This window comes from Fukomys damarensis, unplaced genomic scaffold (genome assembly GCF_012274545.1).
Source record: "Fukomys damarensis isolate Sample0158 unplaced genomic scaffold, DMR_v1.0_HiC HiC_scaffold_32, whole genome shotgun sequence".
NCBI lineage: Eukaryota > Metazoa > Chordata > Mammalia > Rodentia > Bathyergidae > Fukomys > Fukomys damarensis.
Window position 1 is genome coordinate 18,215,785 of NW_022900944.1, and position 26,010 is coordinate 18,241,794.

Sequence of the window (26,010 nt, forward strand, 5' to 3'; positions counted from 1 at the left end):
GAGAAGTCAAGTGATTGTCTAAGGTTAGTGGTAGACTTAGGTACAGACATCAAGTGGGAGACTTATTGCAAAGTTAATATAAACAGAGTTTACAAGATTTTACAGCTCAAAATTTGTATTTGAATTATTGTAAAAGTGGCACCAGATGACAAGAGCCCAAAGGAATCTCTTTCCAACCCTGGTTTCCATGCTCTGAGGTCTAATGTGAATGCAGCTACTATAGCCCTACCAGTGGGATTCCTGTCCAAGTCCTCTTTTAATCTCTAACCCGTGCCCAGTTCCACTCAGCAGTCCTGGAGAACAATCCCGTCCTCCTAGCAGGGCAATCCCTCACTAATCCACTGAGGAAATTCCCAGGATGGACTTGGAAAGCTCTAAGGTCTCTTATCCATAGGAGAAAGTCTCCTATGTTCTTTATAGGTGCCTAGTTAGAAATCCAGAATTTGTCTTTAGCTCTTCGTTCCCTTCCTCACTTTCCTACATTACTTTTTACAAAACTTTCAAAGATCTTCTCCCAAAATCTGCATCTTTCTTGTTTCACTAGCTTCTTCTTTTCCATTAGCAGATTCCTTGTCCTCCCTTGACCCAGCAGCCAGTAACCTATGCAATTTGGCTTTAGATATTAGGTCTCACGTGACAAGACGTGGAAGAAGGGTGTTACACAGTTGGCTCAGTGTTTTAGTATTGTTAAAAGCACTGAGGCAGCTTCTCTATAACTGTCCTGGTCCCCTCACAGTGTAAAAGTGGCCACCCCAAGGCCAAGGGTTGTGTCTTTTCAAGGCAGTGGGTTTGGGAGTTCTTGCTCCTGTGTAACTCTCCTCGTTTGCCACAGAGGAAACCCTTCCGAGAACCCCTCAGTCGTCTTTCCCTTAAGTATCGGGGATACTCTGTTGTCCATGTGCAGATGCAAAGACACCTAGAGAGCTCTGCTAGGCAGGAAAAAGGAAGGGAGGCTTGTTTGGTGCGTATATTCATCTGCTAGGGCCATTCCAGAAAAATACCACAGGTTGAATGGCTTAAACAATAAAAATGTGTTTTCCAATTTTCTGAAAGACAAAAGTCTAAGATCAAGGCGCCAGCAGCACTTATTTCATCTAAAACTTCTCTCTGTGGCTTGCAGATATTTATCTTCTTATCATGTCTCACATGGTCTTTCCTTTGTGTCTTCTTATAAAAACACCACCAGGCTGGAATGAGGACCATCCTAATGGCCTCCTTTCAACTTACTCCCTTTGAACATGCAGATACAAATACAACCACAGTCTGAGGTTCGGAGGATGAGAACTTCACATATGAATTAGGTAAAGGGACACAATTCAGCCTTAACAGTAGGCAACCAACTGCCTGTCACACAGTGTGACATCTTTCTATCTTCTCCTGAACCTTTGCCTGTGCCATTCTTTTTATCTGGAATCATTTTCTCTTCTCTAGATATTCAAAATATATCCACTTCCAAAAAATATATTCACATCCTACCTCTCCCAGGAATTTCTCCCCCGCCTTTCCACATCTTTCTGCCCTGCCTCAATTGAATACTATTAACTCCATCCATGTGCATCCATCTTTGTTATTGAAAATTTGTCAGCCTAGGTAAACTTGGTGAAAGCTCCAGAAGTGTTATAGACAAGTCATGACAAATCACGCAGTACGAGTGCTTGTTGAGACAAAACCTGGGTTTTAATTTTCATGAACTTGGATAAAGTGGGGGAAAGATTCATCATACTCAGATGAGAATGTGATCTGCACTATTTTCTAAAATCTGCATTTGCTGATGTCATTTGTTGAAAGGGGAATGCGGAGGTCTGTTCTGGGATATTTTGAGGAGACTTTATGGTAAGAAACTGAGTTTTTGGTTACAAAAGGGAAATTAGTTGGCCAGTGTTCTGCACACTGTTGACTTCCTGATCATAAGATTCTCAAAAGGCCCTTAAGTGCATACTGCATGCTCTCTCTCCTTACCACCTATTGTCTTTATTATAATGTGTTAGTGTGAAGACAGGAAAAATTCAAGATTAGAAAACAGCTCATCAATGTTTATAGCAGCAACTGTGCCTCAATTTGATTTTGTCACATGCAATTAACTTCTTAGTCCTCTATACAAAAAGTATATTTCTCAGAGGAGGGATCTGGAGCCCATTGTTGACAAGACCCTCCTGAGTGTGGAATTCTTATTTGTCATGGCATCTCTTGGCCACTTTTTAAAAATTGGCAATTGCAAGGTTGTTTTAAATCTGCAATTAAAAAAAAAGGAACTGACCATGTGGGCCTGTTTGAGGCATCATGCTTTCAAGTTTGCTGTGCTCTGTCAGAACAAAGGTCTTTTTTTATCTCTGATCAGTGATGCACTTCAAAGACAGGGGTACATCCAGACTGTCCACTAGTTCCTTTCTAAGCACTTTGTATGGAAGCCAGGACATACCTACACTCGTGATGTGCATTGAAAGAAATGGACTTTCACATTAATAGCACGTTATTTTCACACTCACTCAGAAAGCATAGCATCAGAAGTCTTGTTCTACATTTGAATGATCCACTTTTTGTAACATACACACATCTATCATTCTCTCCTATCCAAGATCAGCAGAGGCCCTACCAACTCTAATACATTGGGATAGACTCTGTGACTGGTAAGAATGAAGGGCAGTAGGAGCATGAATGAGGGCAACATTAGTTCTGTCTGATGAGAGAAGAATCGTGGATAGTCAACAAAGACGGAAGCCTTGAATGATGAGTAGAGTAGGCTTCTGTGAGGTGGGAGGGTAAAGAATTCTGAGCAAAGGCTTCAGTATGGAGGAGTGAAAATGGTGGGTCTGTTGAAGGAATGAAGAGCAGTGTCAGAATTTAGAGCCACCCTAGATGAGAGTGGGCAGACAAGATTTCAGAAGGAGGAACCAAATGCACAAATAAGATCTCCAAGAATGCAAGTTACTGAGCAGTCAGGAAAAGGACCATCAGCAGAGTATGAAAGAGTGCAGGAAAATAGCTTGACCCTGAAATTTTAAACAACTAGAAAAACTTCTGAGCAATACTTATTGTCAGAAAGTGGGAAAAAGCCTTGTATTCCCGTATGGTCAAGTATACTATCTGGACTCTTAGTGCATATGTGGATTCCATTTGCTCACAGCATGGCCAAGAGTGTGTTTCTGCAGTGGGCAGACATGAGCAATGTCTGACAGGTCAGGAGGCTTGGATTACCAGGAGAAAGGAGAAAGCACTGTCCCTGAACACAATAGCAGCAGAGGCTTACGGTGGTGGGAAGAGAGGGTAGAAATGAAGGGAATGAAGAGATTAGATCACTCCATGTGAAGGAGGTTGAACTTTCAGAGTTGGTTGGTATTTACCAGAGCTTCTCAACCTTGACTGCACATTAGAATCACCTAGGAAGGTTTAAAAAATACCGGTGTCTGGGTTCCACTCCTGAAGATGCTGGCTTTTATTGGTCCTAAGTTTAGTCTGAGCAACATAATTGTTAAAAGCTCCCCATGGGATTCTAGTGTACCACCACAATTAGAGGTGTATTGGTCAGCTTTTCATCACTATGATAAAAATACCGAACACAGGTTACTTACAGAGAAAAAGAGGATTATTGTGCTTATTTTTTGGAGGTGTAAAATTGGATAGTGGGGGTCGTGGGGGTGGGACTATCAGTTTGGCTTCTATTAAGGGTGGCAAATGGTTGCACATCATGGCAGGAGTGTGTGGTGTGTGTGTGTGTGTGTGTGTGTGTGTGTGAGAGAGAGAGAGAGAGAGAGAGAGAGAGAGAGAGAGAGAGCACTTACATGGCTACACAGTCTTGAAGTCAGAGAGAGATAGAAAGGCAGACCTGACCTCATAGTCCCTCCCAAGGGCATACCCATAGTGACCTGTGGCTTAAAGGTTCCACCCTCACCAATAGAGCAACACTGGGAACCAAGTTTGTAACTCTTAAGGAACTCTCACCATACGAAATCCACAGCAGGGCTGGGGATTTAGCTCAGTGGTTCCACCGCCTTCCTTGCAAGCACAAGGTCCTGAGTTTGATCCCTGGTACCAAAAAAAAAAAAAAAAAAAAAAAAAAGAAATCACAAAATCCACAGCAGAGGATGAATTTGGGGAGCCAACACAGATAAGAATTTGGATATCATTCCAAAGACATTGTATGTTAAGTGATGCAGAAACAGTGAAAATTGTTTCTTGGACAGAGAGGAAGCTAATGATTGACCATGCATTGGAGGGAGGGTGAAGTTCTTGGAAATGAGTTGTCCAGAAAGATGCAGAAATCTTGCTATGCACTGTCTGGAGATCAGGTAGACACTGTGTCCATGGGAAAGGAAAGAGGAGGGCAGGTCTCAGAGTAACACTGGACTCATCCCAGGAACCCGGTGACAGGGACAGACAGCAGGAAGGATGGGTACCAGAGTGGATGGACATGGGTTCATATACCAGCTCTGTATCCATTGGAAAAATAAATAATATCAATCTCAGAGAGGCAAGGAAGAACAAGTGAGGTCATGCATAAAATGTACCTGGTGTAGAGCAAGTACTCAATAGAAGCAATCTCTGTTCTTATTCCTATAGCAAATAAAACAAGCTGACTGATTCGGAGCTCTACTTTGAAGTCAGAACAGTGATCTAAAGCCAGCTGGGACCCTTGATTATAGTGGGCTTTTGGTAAGAAACACAACCTCTCTGACCATAAATGTTTTCCATCCAGAAAGTGGGAATAGTATCTCCTACATCATGGAGCTCCAAGGATAGTGCTCGTTTTATCACATGCATTCCTTTAAAGTTTGCCAAACAAAATGTTGAAAGAATGAAGAAGTTTTTTTTCGTACCGGGGATTAGAACTCGGATCCTTGTGCTTGCAAGGCAGGAGGCAGAACCACTGAGCTAAATCTCCAGCCTTTAAATAGAGAGTTTTGAGAATTACCAAATGTGATGTTTCTTCTGGCCTTTACCAAAATGACAAGCTGTAGTGTGTAGTTTTGCTTGAGCAATATTGCCAGTCATCTGGACCTACAATGACCAGCCTTTGTATTTGTGCTGTGATCAGTTGAGTTCCTTAATTCCTAAACTATGGTGATACCTTAATTGCCCTGCAGATAAACACTAATGAGACCTAATGTCTGAGGAATATAAATTAGCTTTCTTATTTAAAACAGAATCAAACTTGTAAAAAAAAAAAGTTTTGAGAACTAACAATAGAAATCACTTATGTGTTGCTTATTTTCCTGTCTGAGTTCTCAGCATTTATATCTATCTGTTAACTTGTTTACTCCTCACAGATCCATCAGTAGTGTGCTTCAACCCTCTCCACTTTATTGATCAAGAAACTGAGTTCAATAATTTTCTGAAGGTCACACAGCTGGTTTATGGTAGGTCCTGGCTGTTTGGCTTGTTTGTGTGACATGATGCCTTATTGTGGTTTTGATTTACATTCTTCTAATAAGTAATAATGTGGAGCATCTTTTTGTGCTCTTAGTGACTCTTTGTGAACCTTATTGTTTTAGAAGTACATTTTGCTTTTGAATAAAGTATAAAATGAGGAAAAGAGATATACTATATGGTGAGAATACTAGTATTTACTCAATAGCATGATATTCAGGCTCTTAAAAGTCTGATTTAGTTATACGTTAACATACACCCAACGATCACATATTAAAATATATAAAGATTTCCCAATGAATGTTATCTGATAAAACAAGAACCATTATATTCAATTTGGGTACTACATAATCACATACCATTAATGCACACAGCAAGAAGTTAAAAACCTTAGAAATTTAAGTAGAAAAGAGAAAAAAACTTAACTGTTCTCAACAATTTAATATAATGTTCTCATTACTATGAATTAGTAACAACCTTAGGGCACAGTTACATTCTTTAAAAATCTTTAAACATGAGAACAATTTAATTAAGCATAATCCAATTTTTGCTTTAGCCAGAGTGGTGGTACACGACTGTCATCCTAGCACTCGACTGAGGCAAGAGAATCACAAGTTTGAGCCCAGCCTGTGCTACTTAGAGGCTTAGACCTGACCCGATTTCAAGAAATGCCTATTCAACCCTACGCCCACTTTACATTGGGTCCTCTGTGTTTTTATTTTTGAGTTATAAGACTTCTTTCTGTTTTCTGAAGCAAAGTGAAAGTCATCAAGCACACTATGCACTAATACTTTTTTCATTTGTGGGTCATCGTTTCAATTTCTTGACGGTATTCTTTGCAGCACAACTTTCTAATTCTGATGAAGTATAATTTATCTCTTTTTTCCTTTTGTGTGTGTGTTTGTGTATGTGTGTGTGTGTGTGTGTGTGTGTGTGTGTGTTTTGTGTTTTGACATTATAACTAAGAAGACTGGTTAACCCAAAGTCATGAAAAATTATTCCCATGCTTTCTTCAGAGAGTTCTATAGTCTTAATCCTTACATTCAAGGCTAAGATACATTTGGAATTAATTTTTTATCTACTGTGTGAGAAAGCATCCAACTGCTTTCTTCTGCATATAGATACACACCATTGTTGAAAAAACTATTCTTTCTCTATTGAAATGTTTTGGCATCCTTGTCAAGAATTTACATGCTGAACTTTTTGTTGCTTTATTGTTTGAATGATTAAACAACACAAGTTTGAAATACCATGTAGTACGTGCTGTTACTATGGTCTTCTATTATATCTATTTTATGTCATTTTAAATTTTATACCATTACCTGTTAACAATTGCTTGGTCTTATTTAGGCTTTATTCTATCTTTCATATAGAAAAATTAGTAACAATAAAATTATTGTCACTTGTTTTCACTTTTCTGAAAAAAAAAAAAAAGAAAGAAAGCCAACGCTGGAGACTTGGCTTGAAGTCCCTCTGCACACTGTTTACTATCACATGTCTTTCCAGCACCTCTGTGCAGTGCCATTTTTTGCCTTAGTGCAATTCCTGGCAGGACAGCCAGTAGTTTTGATGGCTAGGTCATCTTTCTTAATTCTCTCTTGAGGTTTACCACTGTGGATTTTTGATACAACTTCATTGGTCTTGTCTGTCTACTCTGATAATCTCAAAGTCCTTTTCAAAATGTACCATATTTCCCCTTAAGTCAAAACACAATTTCCTTTTTTTTTTTTTTTTTTAAACAGCAAACCACATGTGACTAGTGGTTAGGAACAGAAGCATTGATTGTTTCTCCAGGTCTTTCCTCCTTTGTTCAGCTATAGGTTGAGGAGCAGGAGCTAAGAAGGGCAGCAGGTTGGTTAGATGGAGCAGCTCATGAGCTGCCTTTCAGTGCTGTTCTGCCTGTGGAGTGTGTGCAAGGCAGGTGGGGGGACAGAGGGGCTTGGGGCAGAGTTAATCTGTATTCCCAGGGGCCCACATGATTCCCAGGTCCAAGCTGCCCTTGGTCTCAGGATGTTGAACAGAGCAGAGGGTGATTTGGATTCAAGGAAGGCAATAGACAGCAATCCCATACTGGAACTGGGTGTCCACCGATCCCTCTCAGGGCCTTTAATGCCACTCACTGTGGCATTTTCATTGTAGGGAAAGGGACAGCGGACAGATGGGGAAATGCAGTTTCAGTGAACCCAACAAGAACACTAAAGATAATCTGATCAGCAGTGGATCATTTTTATGTGATGACATAAGGGATTAACTGTAGGTTTTGTTTTCTCTGAAACTAGTTCCTGCATAACTCAGTGAAATAGTCTGAGCCATTAATTTGCTGACACTTCTGAAAGACACCTATAATTATGCCATTTACATAATTTGCACCAACTTCTGCTTCGTTCTGTGTGCTTGTCAGAGCTATAGAATTGGTTTATTCCTACATCAGAAATGAGAATGTACTGTCCTTGCTGAGGTTATTCTGTCTTTGTGGGTGAGTATAGGATAGAAAGGTACAAGTGACATGAATAGCACTTACTTAATTTGGATTTTCCTATGTATATCAGTCTGAATTTGTAACAGGGATGTATGCTGGGGTACTCGCTCTTGTGGGGGTCTAAATCTAAACCTGTGCCAGGTTAAGAGCTCACAGTTTTTCTTGAATAAGGGATGCTTTTAAATTCAAAATATCCACATTTACTATGCAGGTGCAGTGGGTCCCAAAGGTGGGTAGTGGTACACTTGAGAATCTTTAGAGTTGTCACAAAGCTGAGGCAAGGCTAGAGTACAGTGGATGGGACAAGCGATGCTAAATGTCCAGTGTCTGGGACAGTCCTACACAATACACAAGTTACCCATCCCAAACGTGAGAAGGTCCCTCGTGTTAAGACCAGTGGTCTAGTGACCCGAGCCTGTGTCTCGTCTCCACACGCTTGAGTGGACTGGCCTGTGTGTGCCCACTAGGACGGTCTCATGCAGTCATTTCTGTCGTGTATCACCTGGCTCTGTGGTGCTCATTTCTTTTCCTGCTGGCCCTGCCATCTAGACTCAGCCAAGCTCTGTCTCCAGGGACCACATTCCTCCCACAGCCTTGTTCCTGTCCACTGAATCTCACCTTATCCTGTGTGTGTGTGTGCGCGCACGTGTGTGAGAATTAACAATAGCAACAACTCACAAGGACCGAGTATTTACTTGGTAGCATAGAAGATGCTGGATGATTTTTATGTATGGTTTACTTTTGTCCCCATACTAATTCCTGCAGGGCAACATTAGAATACCCTTCATGAGGTGTAACGAAACCAAAAAAAACAAAAAACAAAAAACAAAAAAACCCTGAGATGTTGGGGTGTGAAATAAGTTGCTCAAAATCTCTTAGAGTTAGACAGTGGGAACAGAGAGACTTGTAGAGCTGGAACGTGCATCTCTGTCCACCTGCAGTACTATCAGTACTATGGCCTGAGATCCCCAGTGCTACAGCCCATCTCTATCCCGGCCTTTGTTGCTTGGCTGGTGGACCCTGCACTGTCTCTCACTGTGGGTGGGTATCTGCTAGGATACATCTTCCTTTCTTGTCTTCATCCCAGCCTTGTTGGCCTGGCTAACTCCTACTGAGTTCCAGTATCACTTCCTTGGGGACCCACTGGGCTTGGAGGCCACATCTCTGGGCACCCTTATCTCCTCTGTTACTACTGCTATTGATGATCTTACATGCTTGTTCCTATTACCAAACACTAAGAGGTCGTGATTTGTTGAGTGCTGCGTCCTTAGTGCTTAGTTCTGGGCCCAGGTCACATGCTACATGATGCCTATGAGATGTGAACATGGTGGCCTGGCCTCTCGCTCCCGATTATTTCCATTTCAAGGGTTGTTTCCTGTGGGACTTCCTTAGCCCCAGCCCTGTGGTCACAACCAGCCAGGTTACCTCTGAATAGGAGATTGAGTAGAGCCTGGGTAGGAAACCAGCACTGGTGGAGACTGGAGATGGGGTTTTCATGAGGAGATGTGCAGGGATTTTGTGGTCCCATATAGCTCCTACTTCTGTGGTCCTGTAGGGACAAACTTTGGTGGTGTGGACTCCTGGGCCATACCAGGAATGACAAATGACTTCTTGATTCATTAATTTATCTAATCATAGTGTAACTAAGCTAGAACCCAACCTGAGCCCAGTAGGGTCCCCACCCCCAAATCATCCAGCCTGCTTGATAAGAAAAATAGATGTGTATTTTATAGGGAAAATAATAGAGAATATTTATTGGATGATTCTTATTTTCATTTACTATTAAAAAAAAAACTAAGTCATGACTTCAAAGTGAACAGCTCAGGCACATTTCTATGGGATTAGACAGATCCTCTACATACTCACTACATTGTGATGGTGGCTACAAAGTGCCAGAGGCATTAAACATTCATATCTAGGTCTATTTATTTGCTTATTTGTTTTTCCCTCCAATCCTTACCAAAATTTTAAAAAGCAGATATCATTTCCCATATTTTGCGCATTGGGAAACACAGATTATGTAAGCTGCCCTAGGTCATGTTCCCCCTAAGATTGAGATGGGAGAGAGGGAATTTGAATTCCACATCAGCAGCATGGCTGGTTGTCTCCCACAAATGTCTGTCCACCCTGTTCTGGATCGTCTCTTCATCTCCATGACCTTTCACTTCCTCATTCTTATAGAGGTGGTGTTTGTCACCTGGGTGACAGGTGGGTGAGGCAGCTGGCTGAAGAAAGAATGAAGAAAAGGAGACTCAGCTATGATGGGGTGAGCGGATGGAGAAGAGCAGGATATTGGCTTTTCTTTGTCAAAACATGGGCTAAAGCCTCTGGCAAGGTGCAGATGTAACTGACCTTTGGTTTGACGGGATGTCTTTCTCCATCTCTACAAGTGCCTTTCATCAAACAGAAGTGATTGGAAATGCTCTGGGTCAATGGATTTGCCTACCTTTGTTTATTCTTATCCAAATTTTATGTTCTTTATTCAGAAAATATTCCGTCTGACTCAACCAAAAGACCTGTACACATAAATAGATCCTCTGGAACATAATCAAAATGATAATCTTCTTCCCTTGGCTAGACCAGCCCTGGTCGCTGACTGCAATTATTGTCTCTCTGCCAGTCTACTACATGGTTGCATTTTTCAATCCATGTTAATTTTCTGGCAGTGCAAAGGGTTGGGTATTTTTTTCCCTTGGCAGCTCAAATCCTCCCAGTCTCTAGAGACAAGCAGGACTGCTGGAAGCGACATCAAATTTGCAATTCCTACGGTAGCCTTTATCACTGTTGTGCAAACACCCCTTGTTTAGATACCTGCCTGAACAACAGCATCTGGTACCTGAACACCACCTGGCTCCAGGGGGTCAGAGCTGAGGAGCTGGCTTGCCTGCCAGCCAGGCCTGGTTGGCTGCAGAGCGGCTGTTCTTTTCCTCAGAAGTGTTCCCTCTCTATGTGGCTGCATCAACAGGAGAAGGTTATCTTCACTGAACAGAAGACCTGAGTGGGTGGAGGTGGGCAACTGTAAGTGCTCCCTAGAGGCTAAATATTTTAGGTGCACGTGAGTATGCTGTTTATGACGAGTCACATCCTGTCCTGGGTCTCCGCGGCAAGCACAGGAAAGTGTCAGGAGGTGCATGACGTGGATAATTACATGGCCCACTGCAGAGAGCTGTCATCAAGAGGATTTTGACAGTAGGCAGGTGAGGACTGTATTTCCACCGTCCAAAGAGAGTTTATGAGAGTGAGATTTCAGTCTCAGAGCTGGTCTCAGTCCGCACCAATACAACCAGCTTTGATCGTGCACCTCTCGACTCAGGGAGTGACGGGGCCTTTTATTCCGTATATGCCAACACTTCTTTCACAAGGGGCAGAGAGGATTGAGCTAAAACTCAAGTGTGACCTTTCTTCATCTTCCTGGCAGCTTTGCTGAAGAGTTTCCTGAGGGAGGTGGGTGGCGACTGTCACCCCGATGATGGTGATGCCTGGAGATCATTTTGCGGGAAGGATATCAAGCTTCGTGCTACCATCCTCTTTCTTAGAGTTGACACAGATGCAGTGTTTTAAAAGGAATATGAATTTGAAACTCCCGTTTCTGTGCCCTAACTAAAAGCTACCGTAGTAATGTCCAGGTCACCATGATTAAAGACCCCAGCGAGCATTTGGCGCCATAACCACATTCTGCTTCTTAAAGTTGTCTCCCCCTCTTGCTCCTCTTAGTCTGTGTTCCTTTTGCTTTCCTTCTACCCACCAGATGCATCCTCAGCTTCCCTTGCTAATTACTAATTTTTATACTTAGCACCATGAATACTTAAAATGTTGCCTTCACTCACTACCTTAGAGATAGGAGATCAGGGCTGGGGCAAACCAGACTGCTGGGCAGAACGTATCAAAGATCATTAAAAAAAAACCCAGAGGAGATGCATGGGACTCAGGACCCAGAATGACTCCATAACTCCAGAGCACTGTACCTGAAACACGCAGGAAGCGGTCAGCCCTTCATTTGAACCTGGCTGTTCTCAGGACCAATCAGAAAAGTGGTGTTCTCAATTCTTTATTTACTTGGGAAACCAAGTGAGTCTTCTTCATAGGGCAGTTTATTTCTGGCCAGGCCAAGTGAGTTTCTGATAGGACAACTGTGCTGGATCCTTATTTACATAAGAGACAGGCCATTCTAAGAATTTTGGATACAAAAGACTCCTTACCTTCTCCATGGGGTTGCTGGGAGTCTTTTCACTAACCTACTCTCTCTTTTTCCACCTTCGATAAATGTACACTTTGCTGCCTTTTCTGTGTGTCATTGCCAGTTCTCCATTCAGGACACAACAACCTGGACAGAATCCCACAGGACTCTCCACCCAGGAACATAGCCACCCCATTCCCTATTCCATTCCCTTCCCATGACTCCCTCATCCGCTGCCTTGTCCTGGGCGCACTTAGGTCTCTTAGTGCCACAGCTGGTCATCTTGCCACCTGCTGGATATCAGCATTCAGGTATCCAGCAGGCTTCTCAGATTTCATTAATCAAAAATAAAACTGAATATTGTTCTCTTCCTTGTCCTGCTCATTCCAAGCTCCCCATTCTTACAGTTGCTCCTGTCAGGAAGAATTTCCATTTATGGTATAAGCTACTTTCACCTCTGAACCTGGAAGACGTGGTTAATGTTAAAAGTACAAATACTATTTGCTATGATCTTGGTTTGACTTGAGTGTTCCCTGAAGATCCCTTTTGTGCTGTAGATCAGTCCCAAGAGTAGCCTTTTGGGAACTGGTGAGACCTTTAAAAGGTAAAGTCTAATGGTAGGGGGAACTCTCCATTAGGCAGGGAGTGGTTCTCTGTGACCCCTTGGTGGTTCTCATGAGAGATTTGGGTAATTCTCAAGCTGGCCCTGCCCAGCTCTCTCTGCTTCTTGGCTTGAGAAATGACCTCCTGTTCTGGCCTAGGCTCCCGCCTTTTCTACCGACACTGCCACATAGGGCTTGGCCCCACCAAGGAATCTACACCATGCCATTTGGACTTGGAGCCTCCATAATGGTGAGGCAGATAAGCCTCCTTTCTTCATAAGCAACCTGTGTCAGGAATTTCATTACTGTAATGGAAAGCTGGCTTTAATCTAAAAAGACCACTTCAGGCTTTGTCTTTGAAGTCACAGCATCCAGAATCTATCTCTCTTTCTCTCTCTCTCTCTCTCTCTGTCTTTCTCTCTCTTTCTCTCTCTCTCCTCTCTCTCTCTCTTCCTCCCTCCCACTCTGTCTGTCTCTCTGGCTTTAAACTTGCTATCCTTGTCTCATCCTCCAAAGTAGCTACAATTACACGTGTGCGCCACTGCACACAGCTCTGTGATACATTTTGAAGTAAAAAAGCAGCTTGCAAATTAATATAGGTGAAAATATATTAAACTCTTATCCTAAAAGCAATTCTAATGAACGACTCTACATATGTAAATGTGTTTGTGTGCTTGCATGGACGTGGAGGAGGAAGTCGGACTTAATGTTGACTTAATGCTGTTTCCAGATGGGGCAGTGGTGAGGAGGAGTGAGCACATTAACTTCGTCATACTTGGAAGACGGTTTAATTGCTCCATATTTCTTACTGCTCACTCAAGTAGGAATGCTAACATCATCTTAGGCTCATCCTACCCTCTTCCTTTGTCCAATGTAAAGTAATTGAGGGCAAGGGCTGAGCTGTGTGTATCATGTCTCCTGAATGCTACCTTGCCTGTATCATTCAACATCGTTATTGACTTGACATGAAGATTTTAGTGTGTGATTGCTCCGCATTTCTATTATAGGGACATTTCTTGGCTTTTATTTCTAATTTTGAGGCCTACCAGTGCTTTTACCAAATCCCTTAGGTGACTTCATGTGCCGCTCTCTCCCACTTGGCTTTGGGGAATATGGCCTTGGAAGACCCTGTATTAGATTGTGTGCTCTTCCATCTCAGGGTTAGTTGCTCATTCTTCCCTACATACATTTTCCCCAACTCTGCCTCCTGTTTCAGTACCATTTGAGTCCTTTAGAGAGGAGGCAGGGAGACAAGGGGTATGAAAGGCTGTGTGCCTGTTGCACCAAAAAAGAGCAAAGAAAAACATTGGTGTCAAGCACAACGATGAAGTCAGCTGCATATCCCGGACATCTCCTGTTGCTGAGCCTCTGGAAATAAGACACAACAGCATCGGGATGTTCTAGAGCCAAATTTTAGAGTAGTTTTATGTCTATATTAGAAATTGGGTGGGAACTCGATCTAGGCAACATTTTGGCTATCCGGGAGAAGCTGTCACCACACCCAGGCCTACACCATACCTCACACCCACAGCACACATGCATGAACACCCTGCCTTGACCTTTACCTGAACTCCAACCGGCTGGGTTGTCATTTCTCTGGCCTGACTCCAGTGACTCTCCAGGACTAACAGGACTAATGTCTGTGTCTCCCAAATGAGGAGTGGCAGGTGTTCCCTCACCCCTGATGGCCAGATCGAGGCGCTAGCCTTCCTGCCAGTGTGTGTGTGCTGTTCCTCGTGCATTCCAAATCCCTGCCCAGGTTCTGATGAAATATCTGTCATTGGCCACCCTCACCGTGTGTTGAAACACAGCAACTGGAATAACTGGGCATGAAGCCACTGTCATGCAGAGAAATGACAACACAGGGCTTCTTGAGTCATCGAGGCACTGTTACATCCCTGGAACATCTCAGGAAGAGAGTTCAGTGGCAGAACAGTGGGTTCAGGCACAAAGCTCACTGTTTCTGAAAGTTATCATGTACCACTCTTGCCGTTTTACCAGTAGCGGAAGGGAGACAGTGGCTTATCCACAAAAACTTTGCTTGTAAACGAGAGAGAATCTGTCATTCCATTGTAGAATATAAACTACACAAATAGAAAGAAATGAGCAGTAAAATATAATGGACATGAGTGCATCGTAGGTCCTAAGGAATGCCAGCCTTTATGATGGTATCTATGCATGGTCACCATGTGTCAGCAGGTTCTAACCCTAACATAACAGATAGAATCTGATGCAGTAGTTATGCAGTAGCAATGTTGATCTCTGTCTCTGTAGTCTTTGAATTTTGTAGGAGTTGATGTTTGGTTAGTAGCTTCTTTTTGTGGTACTGTAGATCAGACACAGGGCCTTGCCATTGAACTACATCCCAAGCCCCCCGCCCATTGTTTTATTTTTCATTCTCAGACAAGGTCTTGCTGAGTTGCTAAGTTATCCATGTTAGGCTTGAACTTGAGATCCTCCTGCCTCAGCCTCCCACACTGCTGGTGTTACAAGTGTGCACCACCATGCCCTCCTTTGATAACTACTAAAGAATTGCATTTTCCTGTATTGGTAGTGAACTCAACATGGCCTCTTGGCTTCATTCACTGGGCTATTCTTATAGTCAAACCACTAGAAAGATATTCCTATGCATCTTGGCTATGTATTGAGCCCTCCTTCCCTACCACCCTCCTTCCCAAATAAGCAGAAGATGCACCCCAAGCAGTAAAATATCCTGTGAGTGAGCATAATCTCTGAGCCATCAGAAGTTAGTGGGAGCTTTGCCCAGGGAGAGGAATTAGAAATCAGCCCATAAAAATAAATGAATCTGTTTCCATAGTGACAGAACCCTTCTCTCCATAGTTTTTATCCTGTGTTCCCCCACAGATCCCTTAGGCAGAATAACAATAAAGTCGAAGAAAACATTTTATTATCTTAATGGATTCTTAATTTAAAGCCAGGAGCCTTTAAATTATCTTCCCAAGGATGCGGGTGGCCATAACTCGCGGGACTGAATACCTGCAGAGAGTCGAGGAAGGAGCAGTGTCTCCCAGGTTCCGTGCGATGGGAGGAGTGGAGTTGGGAAGGTCTCCACAGCTACACATGCATTTCGCATGCAGCCCTTCCTGATGGGCAACGCACCTGTCATGTTCAATATTTCATCGGGAAGGGAAGCGTGCATCTGTCTGTGTTCATCTGCCGGGTGGAATTTTGCACCAAAGCCTGCATGTGGTGCACACGACAGGGCTCCCTCACTGTGCCCCTAAATCGCATTCTGCAGTAGCCACAAGGAATCCTCATGGGCAGGGAGCCCAAGCTGCTGCTCTTTACCCACCAGCCGGCTCCGGGTGCCCTTTACCTTTGTTTCTGCAGCTGCCACTGCTCCTGCCTCTGACAAGACGGAGGCCCCACAGAAGCTGCTGAGCAGACCCACAGAGACAGGGGACCCCAGAGGACAAATTCCTGGGCAGAAATGGACCAGGGAGTAGGCGAGGCGCCGCAAAGAGCGGGTTGAAGCGCTCTGTCTGTAATGCCAAACTCACAAGGCACTGGCCCATGTGGGCGATGGGGCAAACAGCAGGAACGGGATTATTTCAAGGTTGCCACGACACTGAGCGAGAAAAGGCTGGGTAAATATCCCTGACTTTCTGAGAAACCATGGGAAGAAAGACTTGATTCTTTTCCTTAATTCCTTACAAGGGTAAAAGTGTGTCCCAGTTTTCCTGGAAGGATTAGTTACTGTCTGTTGTCTCAAGATGACTATTAATGTCACCTATTTTTATACTAAAAAATATCTCAGGGGGTTGAGCAGTATAAACTCAAGACTCCTACGTACAGGTCACAGTGGTCTAGCCTTCCACCCCTGGTATTTTCTCTATTTCTTCCGATAACTGAATTTGTTGATTTTAGAAGTGAGTGTCTCTCCATGCTGTAGCGGCTTACAGCTGTCCGTTCTATCAAACTAAAGACAAGTGCAGGGCTGGGGACAGAGCTCAGTAGTAGAGCACTTGCCAAGCATGGTCAAGACGTTCGGTTCATTGCCTATCACGTACACATCAATCAATCAATGAAAGATAATGGGAGCCATGAAGATATGTTTCTTGAGATGCAAACTGGACTCCATAATAATAAGTGAAATAAATCGGACACCCACCCAAGCTTAAATACCATGTGGTTTCTCTTATATGAGAAAGCCAAAGTATAAATAAAGAACAGAACAAAAGATAATAGAAAACAGGGAGATAAAACTTGCAAAAGGGAAGGAGACCAAGAGATGGAGGAGGATAGAGGAAAGGGAAGGGGATGAAAAAGAATTAAGATGTGCTCTGTGTGTGTACCATCTCGCCACGAGGAATGTAAGCACAGTGTACTGCAAACACGCACTAATAAAAAAAAGGCGCAAAGCGGAGAATGAAAATTGGTCCATTTATTCTCCATACATCACTTAAATGACACCTGATAGATGGGTGAGTTCTTTGGCCACTCTGAACGTCAGTTTCCTCACCATGCAGGTATTAATTTTTACCACATATCGTTAACTTGAAGCTCAAATGAAATCAGGAATGTACTTTATAAAATCTCGGATGTAACTGACAACCAGTACGTGGAGGAGGCTGATCTAAAGGGAAATCAGGCAAGATTTAGGATATGGAGATGGATTTGGATTTGAGGTTGAGCTTACTCTACACTGATTATAAGGCAACTCATTTAACCCATTAATTAGTTTGAGCTGTAGTTTCCTCATCATCACCCAAAGTCATTTATATACTGAAGTGTTAAATTAACAGATTTTGCATGATGATCATGATGATGATGACAATGTCCTTATTGGTAACTTGGGAGGGGAGGAAAGAAAATATCAATTCTATAATACTTCTCTAAAGATAGATGAGAGTCCATTTATTGTTTCTCAAATCCTGTACTTCAAATCCATACTATCTTTCAGCTGTTTTCAACCATGGCTATACATTAGAATCACTGGAAGAGTAAAACAATAAAACATAACAATGCCTGAAGACCCTGTTGAATGGGAATCACTGAAGGGCTGGGCTGGAAAACATATTTTTAAAAGATCCCTAGACCATTGTCATGGGCTACAGTGTTGAGAGTTGCCATTGGGTGTCCATATCTCCAAAAGAAAGCTATTAGTAAGAAGCATTCATAGGTGATTTTCATAACTCAGGGGGCTCAGGAAGGAAGCTCTCTGGTACTCGATACCTATGAAGATGGGAGAAACTGGAAATAGATCTACTGGAGGTGGGAGAGGTAGCTTATCTATGGGAAGTCTCTCCCTGGCAAGTTGCAGGGTGCTTTAAAACACAGAGTCAAAGACAGTGGTGTTCTCCTGTAAATTTCAAGTGCATGGGATCATTTTGATTCTGGCCATTCTCCTCCTGTCTGCATAGCTGCTGCCATCCTCCTGTGTCTCCATCTCTGAAAGCTGTTTTCCACACAGGGCAGCAGAAGCCTACATATGTGTCCTGTTCCAGCCTAACAAATTACCACAAATAGCAGCACTACAAGGCACCGGTTTATTAGCTCATGTTTCTGCTGATGTGGAGCAGCCGGATTCTCTGTGGAGGGTCTCACCAGGCTGAAATCATGATGTGCTTGACTGTGTTCTCACTTGGAATTTGGGATCTGCTTCTGAGCTCATCCCAGTTCCTGACAGACATTAGTTCCTTTCTGTTGGGGGTCTGTAGGTGCTGTTTCCTTCCTGGCAGGCTGCAGGGGACTCTCTCAGCCTCTACAGGACCCCCTACCCACACACACACACCTTGTCACGTAGCACCTTGTCACGTAGCTGCACCAACAGTGTGGCATTTCCTTCACTTCCAGTTTATCTTACACTGCAAGTCTCTTTGCCAGGAAGAGCTCAGTCTTTTTTAAGGGCTTTTTTGGTCAAGTTCTTGAAAGACAGTCTTCCTTACTTAAAAATCGACTGACCCAGGACCTCAATTACATCTGTAAAATCCAAGCAAAGATATGTGTACAATGGCTTGGGAGTCCAGGGGACATCCTGGAGCTCTGCCTACCATAATACAAATATACGTTTCAAACTTTTCCGTGGGTACTCATCTTACCTCCTGAGTAAAGCCCACGTTCCTTAAAATGGCATCTGTGTAAGCATCTCCATAGTCTGGCCAGTCCACCAGATTTGACTCTGTTACTCTGTACCTTGTGACTCCCTCAGTTATATTACATTTGTAACAATTTGTTCATTCTTCTAGGGCTTTGTTTCTATTTTGTTTCTGACTTATGAGTTTTTAGTTAATGTTGAAATGTGCCGAGAATGTCTTTCCTGTTTGTGTTCACGTAAACCAGCATAGGCTTTATCTCCTCTCCAAGTTTCCTCCTGGATTCACTAATTCATACAACAAATATTTATTGAGCAAGTACTATGTGTCAGACACTGGAGAGACAGCAGTGATTGTCTAGGCCCTTGCTGTTTCTTTTCTCTCCATTATTTGCTGAATGGATGAATGAACAACAGCAGAAGAGAGGACCAGGTAAAAAGAGCAGCAAGTGCAAAAGCTCTAGGTAGGAAAGCTCTTCAGTGCTCAGTTAATATTTGCCATACCTGATGTGAACAATTAGATCTTTCAGGGGAAAATTCCAGTCATTGGGCACTGAGGAGGAAGCAAAATAGAAGTCCAGGACCAGTTCCTGGATAGCAACACGGGCAGTACGGCATCAGTTACCAACCAAGTAGATTGGATTCATGTCAGAGACCTCAGTCCCATGAGGTCCCTAGGTCCAAAACAGGGAAACTGAAGCTAGAAGCCTGGACACAGGGATAGGCTAGATACACCGAGGGTTTGGATATTAGAAATGGTGGGTAGCCTGGGCTCACCTGGCTGTGGCCGCTGGATTTAGTTGTCATCCTCAACAGCCTCTTCGCGTGGTGAGATTCTGTATTGCCATTTATCTCATTTCATTGGAAGCAATGGCTTGCTGGTCTTTTGGAGGTGAGAATTCACAAAGGTCTTTCATGGATTCTTGGTGTCCACAGAGTTATCATCAAACAGAGCTGCCTTGGTGTGAACAATGGAGCTAGAGAAAAAACAATCTAAGTCTAGTCCTTCGGACTTTTCTGATGGTAAAGAAGAAAGACCTTCTTGGGAGAGCAGAGTTTGCTGTAGACATACACATTGAGTTTGTAATCTAATTAAAAGGAAAACCAGAAAGTTGTTGTGGTTCAACTGTAGGATATTCTAAAGTACACTCTCATATACACGTTCATGGTCTTTCTCTGTTTGCTTCTCTTCCTGGCCTGCTTCTGGGTATTAGTCAGCTTTATTTTCTTTGCTTTGTTATGAAGCTTTTTCTGTTTACCCATAGTTTCTACTGCCTTGTAATTCTGGATTGCATGTACCTTTGGTTTGCCAGACACCCAACTCTGCTTCATGGTAGTTGTTTTGTTATTATTTTATTTTTAAAGCTTCAGTTCATACCACCAACTGGTGTGGTCTGTCTGTGTGACTTCATTTAAATTTAGGAGGAAAATAACTTAGTTGTCTTGGTTCATTTACTTTAATACTCACAAGCTGAAAGATTAGCTTGGCCCCACTGCCCACATTAGCTTAATTACCTGACCTGGATGAGGGTAAGAGGAAGGAAGAAAAGAAAAGAAAAGGGATTGTGCGGTTTTCAACATGGTTGCTTGGGTATTGGGGTCTAAAGGTGGGGAAAGTTTCTTCAGAAAATCAAATGCGTAAAAGCAGACAATAGCTGACATCTCTAATTTGGGGAATGAGATGTGTCCTTGATGAGAATTGAAACTGGGCGGTTTAAACATTGACCAGCATTAAATATCAAGAGTCAAGGGTAGCTTGTGAGAGGAAGAGGGAGCCAATATTCAAGACCTCAGCAGAGACCCGTTTGGAAAAGTAGAAGGCAGTGAGAAGGAGTCTTGAGAACACTCTAGTGAGTCTTAGTGGACTCAGATCTATTTCTTTCCAGAGGTCAGTATCTGTCATTCATACTCTTTGGTGGAATGGAGGAAATTGGGCAAGTCCTCAAGTCCATGTGAGCACAGAGATGTATGTGACTAATCCAAAGCAAGAACTGAAGGGGAGCTGAGCATTCGTGCAAAGATAGTTACTGTGCCCTAATGCTCTGGCCTTTGTTTGCTAGACTGGTTGCCAAACACTGTCATGCGTAGCAAGAATATGGCCATTGTCCCTCATCCTTGGCTTCCAGTTCCCATTCCCATTTTTATTTTTGTTTGTAGCACTTTTAACTTTTGGAAATGTTACCTATTTCACTCACCTACGTATTTTTTTGTTTCTTTGTTTTGTGCCTGGAATCTAAGTTCTATGGAATCTGTGCTTCATGAGAGCGGGAATGTTCTCTGTTTATTTTCTATTGAATTTGCAGCATTTAGAAAATATATTGATCAGAGATTGATTTCTTGTTGGATAAATGAATGAATTCAAGCATTTATCTAAGTTACTTACACATCTCTAAGTCAAAATAGAGTGTTCCCTGGATTCATGGCTATGGCGTGGACACATCGACATTTGAGGATTTTCCTCTCTTACATAAGTATGTCCTCCTCAAGTTTACCAGTATGTTAGTTACATGTTAGGCTACAGTACGCTGCAGTAAAAAGTTGTGCCCTAGAATTTCAGTGGCTTAAGTCCATGCAGTGTATGCAATGCAGGGCTGCAGGACAACTGTGGGGTGCTCCATGATCACTCAGGAAATGAGGCTGCCAAAGTCTCCACCACCCTCTGACAGCATCACCCCAACCTGATACTTCGAAGTTCGCTGCTGCAAGAGAAGAAACAAGGACAACTCACAACGCCCTGCATGTTTGCTCAGAACTGTATCTTTCTCCATTCCAACCCCAAGGGAGGCTGAGAAGACCTCCCACATGTCCAGGAGACCCAGCTGTAGTGAGCACCCTAGACCCTCTCTTGGCCAGAGAGAAGTGCTGTGGGGCTTTTGCTAACATATAACACAGAAAGCTCTTGGAGAATGCAACATTGACTTTTTAGGGTAAGATGTTTGGTTTAACAAGTTTTGAAATACAGAGTCAGAAATAACTACTGATTATTACATGACTTTTATCACATGTTTATGAGTAACACTTAAAGCAATTTTTTTTCAGTCAATTAAAGGAAAAAATAGCAGTAGGGTGTCATCAAGTGGTCACTGGCCCACTCGAGTGAGTCAGTCAAGACTGTCGTGTTGTGAGGTTTGCACCCTCCCTGCGCTTGTTCTCCTGGAGAGGCAACTTGTTTTTCCTCCTGGGAGTGTGAAGTCATTCTGGCAGAATCCATCTGTCTGAGCAGAGATTCCAGGAAGACCTGACCTCTAAGGCCCACTCAGCAGGAGAAGCCAGAGCTCGCTGTCTGCTGGACAGATGGTAGCTTTTCTCTTAGTATGAAGGAAATTCCATCCTAGCGGCCCGGCTACTGACCCCCAGCACTGAGGCATTCGGGCGGAAATGCAGAGTGTCAGCAGGCCCCGTGTCCACAAATTCACCCAGCTCCTTTGCAAATACGATTGTACCAGCACACAGGGCAAGGAAAAAAAATTAGACATTTATGTCTCTTAAAGTCTTAACGAAATACTCTTAATTAAATTCTTTTATTTTCTGGGTAAACCAGTTGACACGTTTGTTTGTGTGAGTGAAAGAAATAGGATGTTAAGTGTTGTAAAAATAACATTATTTTTCATTATTATCAATGTATGTTCATTGTAAAAAATTAGAAAATACAAAAACACCCAGAATGGAAGTCAGCAATACGGGTTGTCACTCATTTTTGTGCGAAGGAGAAGGGTAGGTTCTAGGGATAAGCAATGAGTAAAACAGAATTTCTGCTCCATGGATGCTACTCAGAGATAATTGTTGTTAACCATGTAAATGTTAAACAAAACCCTTTGACATTTTTATTTGCATACACACCCACATCCATACCCACATGTACAGATTTAAATGGACCCAACCACAGCTTACAGCTTTGGCTATAACCTGTTTCCAGATCAAAACCAGTCTCTACCAGACCCTCCAAACACATGCATAGACTGGTGACTTGTGAATCCCTGCACTGTGACATGAATTTCACTAAATCCACTCAGCTCAGACATCTCAAAGGCGTGGGTAGCACTTTTAGAAGCTAAACAAGGATGTGAATCTTCTCAGTCCATTACAAGATTTCATTTTAAACCAAATTCTTAGTTAATGGTCAGGCTGGCATTAACTAGATCTAAATTTCAGCCAAAACAAACAGGCTTTGTAGAGAACAGAGTTCAAAGTCCACCAAAGAGCAGGGAAAATATCCTTGATAAAAGTTGATAAAACAACTCTTTTTTTATTCTATGATTTCTGGCACAATGCTTTCTGTTACACTCTTATTTGGTGGTTGTTACTAGAAATTCTTAATTTTATATCATACCAACAGAAGCAGTGTTCAGATGCATGCTAGATATATGTGCATAATGTATATAATATATAATGATACATTAGGATAGATTGACCTTTGTTTTGTTTTTACTGCTTATTTTTACCAATGATGTTTAAGGATACGCCCTTGAAGTTAAAATGAGAAGTTAAGAGGTATATACCAGCTACATCTCCATGCTTTATTTATATTTTTAACTTTCTCCAAGAATTAAGTCAAGAAAATCCATTGAAATCATACAACATGGATTAAGGCATTAGAGAGTGACTCAGAGAAACTAAATACCAGGTTGGCTGGTGAAGACACCTAAATACCAGGTTCCAAACCAGCAAGCGTGGCTCATCTTCTAAGTTTCCTAGCGAGTTTTTTTTTTTTTTAAAAAAAACAGTTTTAGAGCCTAAATTGATTTCTCTCCATAAAGAGTTTAATTCTACCTCAATCTTTTTTTCACTCTCAAGAACATTTTCATGGTTCAGAAATCATTGTTTTGTGAGTATAAATTTAATGTCAGGGATAATGAGAAAGAGCCAACTGTCTGTGGAGGATGTGGGGGGTGGGAGCGTGTGCTCGAACCCTGTCACAGGGGCGTGCATGTTCCTGGTGTTTCACAAGCAGGCTGTGTGCCTGCTGAGTGTCTGCTCTTCTCCGGAAGACGCTGCCACTTCCCTGGCTGTGACTGTAACCGAGGAGGTTGTCGTCGAGGTACTCAGGTTCACCTGCTGTCATCTGTCAAGGAGGCAGCTGCCCACCTTATACAGGCTGAAGTACCACTTTGGGAGTAGCAACTGGTGTGCATGTGGCTGCAAAGTACTCATATTCACCCACGCTGTAAAAATAGAAAGTCCCACCACCGAAAGTGAGCTTTGCTTTTGGATGGAGGGCTCAGCTATCGCCTCGCTTCAAGCCTGATTGATTACACAATTTGCATCTGGCAATCACTTTTGAATTATAAGCAGCAGGCAGCAAATGATGCTGTAACTTCTGCTCGAGAATCATTTTTAGAAAGGGGTATTCAAAATAGAATCGGTCTGTGAAGCAATGTAATTACATAAGCCGCAAAGAAAAGTGTGTCAAGGCTTCTTGTTGCTCCATTCTGTTCTTTTGCATTTAGCCAAGGGAAGTTCCTTCTTGGAGACTGACTGTTCCTGCTGATTTCTATGTGGATTCCTGTGTTGCCTTGTGATGTGATGTGACTCTGTAGATGTAGCTATGTCATATGCAAAAAATAGTCTTAGTGTATGCCAGACCTGGTTGGTGTTTACATTTTTCCTTTTCTGTTATATAAATTTAAAAAGAGAATCAAGGGAAATGCCATCCAAGGGAGGAATCCTCTTTATGTGAATAAATTGTCCTTGAAGCAGACACATTTATCAGGGGCTATGGACCATTAACACTTTATGCCAGTCCAACATTGAAACCCTTCACCAACATAACAATAGTAATGAAATGCCTCTGTACACCAACTAATCAACCGACCAAAGTGCTTCAGTCTTACAGATTAAATCAGGGTAGTATTTTGATAAACTGATTTGATCGAAATTTCGTATTTAACTTTATGCAGAAAATAAAAAATAATAGTCAACAAAATTCCTTCTCTGAAAAATAGCATCTTTAAAAAAAGACTCGAGTGCAAATTGTGAAGAAACATATCGCTTAGCAGCATTCTGACCTGTAATGATTTAAGGATGTAAACTATTTTATGAACATGAGTTACCATTATTACCTAAGAGTCTGTTTTTAGCTCAGCTGGAATGCAGCATCATAGCTGCCAACAAAGGAAGAATATTCACAATTTGTCATGTGCTCCACTCCCTGGAATGTCTTTCTAATGACACATCTACCATCTTGCCTAGAATGCTTTACACTAACATTGGCAAAGATAAAGAACTCTGAAACATGGTTGGTACTGTTTGTTATTGTTTAAAGTTAACAAAATTTGTTTTGAGTACCATTCATGAATTAATCAGCTCTTTTCTTGGCCTAAAAAAAAGGAGTCAGTATCAATGTGGTATATTGGTGAATAGCACAGCTTGGGAGCCAGACAAGCTTGGGTTCAAATTCCTGCTTTGTCATTTATATATAGTCCATCTTAACCAGTTATGTCCATGTATTAAACATCAGCTTCTCAATCTAATTACAGTTTAATCATTACATCATAGAGTTTTGCCTAACACAGTACCAGTGTGTGTGTGTGTGTGTGTGTGTGTGTGTGTGTGTGTGTGTGAGAAGACTTAATACATAGCGCATACAGAGCATTCATACCATAACTCAGGCCTTTCTCCTTGCTATTCTCAACCTGTAATACTCCTCTCAAGGTATTTTACATCACGTTAAGGTCTTATTTGCAAACAACAGAAACCAACTCTGGTTAATACAAGTTGTTTCAGAGATATATTAAAAGACATTGCTGGAGGAAGTGTAAATTTGATGAAGAGCTGGTAGTGCGACCACTTTGGAAAGCTGTTGTCTGCTAAAACTGAATACAAGCAGAATTTATGATAGAACAGTTCTTTCCCCAGCAGTATACTCCATGGGAAAATTGCACATATGTATTCCAATAAGCAAGGGTAAAAAATGCTTATAGCAGCATTGTTCATAGTAGTTCTGAATTGAAGACAGCACAAATGTCCATCGGGGTAAAGTGGGCAAATTGTGATGTATTCACAGTGTGGAATACTGCATAATGAAGATGAATAAATGTCCACCATACATGATGCACAGTAAATCTCAAAAATATAAGGTCAATCAAGAGAAGGTAAACCCCTCCGAATACATACTGTATAATTTCGTCTATAGGAAGTTCGAAAAGAAGAGCTTCCATCTGGACGGGGTCTTGATCGGTCTTCAGGTTGCCAAGCAGGAGATCACTGACCTGGATAGCTCAGGTCATCTTCCTTGGCCTGAGAAGCCTCAGAAACCCTAGGTGCCTTGTTTGGAGATGTGAGAGGGAGTCAGGCCTCCTAAGAAACGTGACTCCATTTCCTAAAACATGCCCTA

At 42.3% G+C, this 26,010-nt stretch overlaps 1 protein-coding gene across 5 annotated transcripts in view; it reads left to right on the plus strand.

Annotated features, from left to right (window-relative positions):
• The window catches only part of Rasgef1b (RasGEF domain family member 1B), a 751,497-nt gene that overhangs the window by 569,043 nt on the left and 156,444 nt on the right, over window positions 1–26,010 (plus strand). The window contains exons 1-2 of one of the 5 annotated variants that reach the window (XM_019208223.2): window positions 4,585–4,650; window positions 5,265–5,354. The exons of the other annotated variants lie outside the window; for them this stretch is intronic. Of the exons in view, the coding sequence (XP_019063768.1) occupies window positions 5,352–5,354 (3 nt within the window). The 5' untranslated portion in view covers window positions 4,585–4,650; window positions 5,265–5,351. Of the gene's footprint in view, window positions 1–4,584; window positions 4,651–5,264; window positions 5,355–26,010 lie in introns of those variants that run through there. 5 annotated transcript variants of the gene reach the window in all.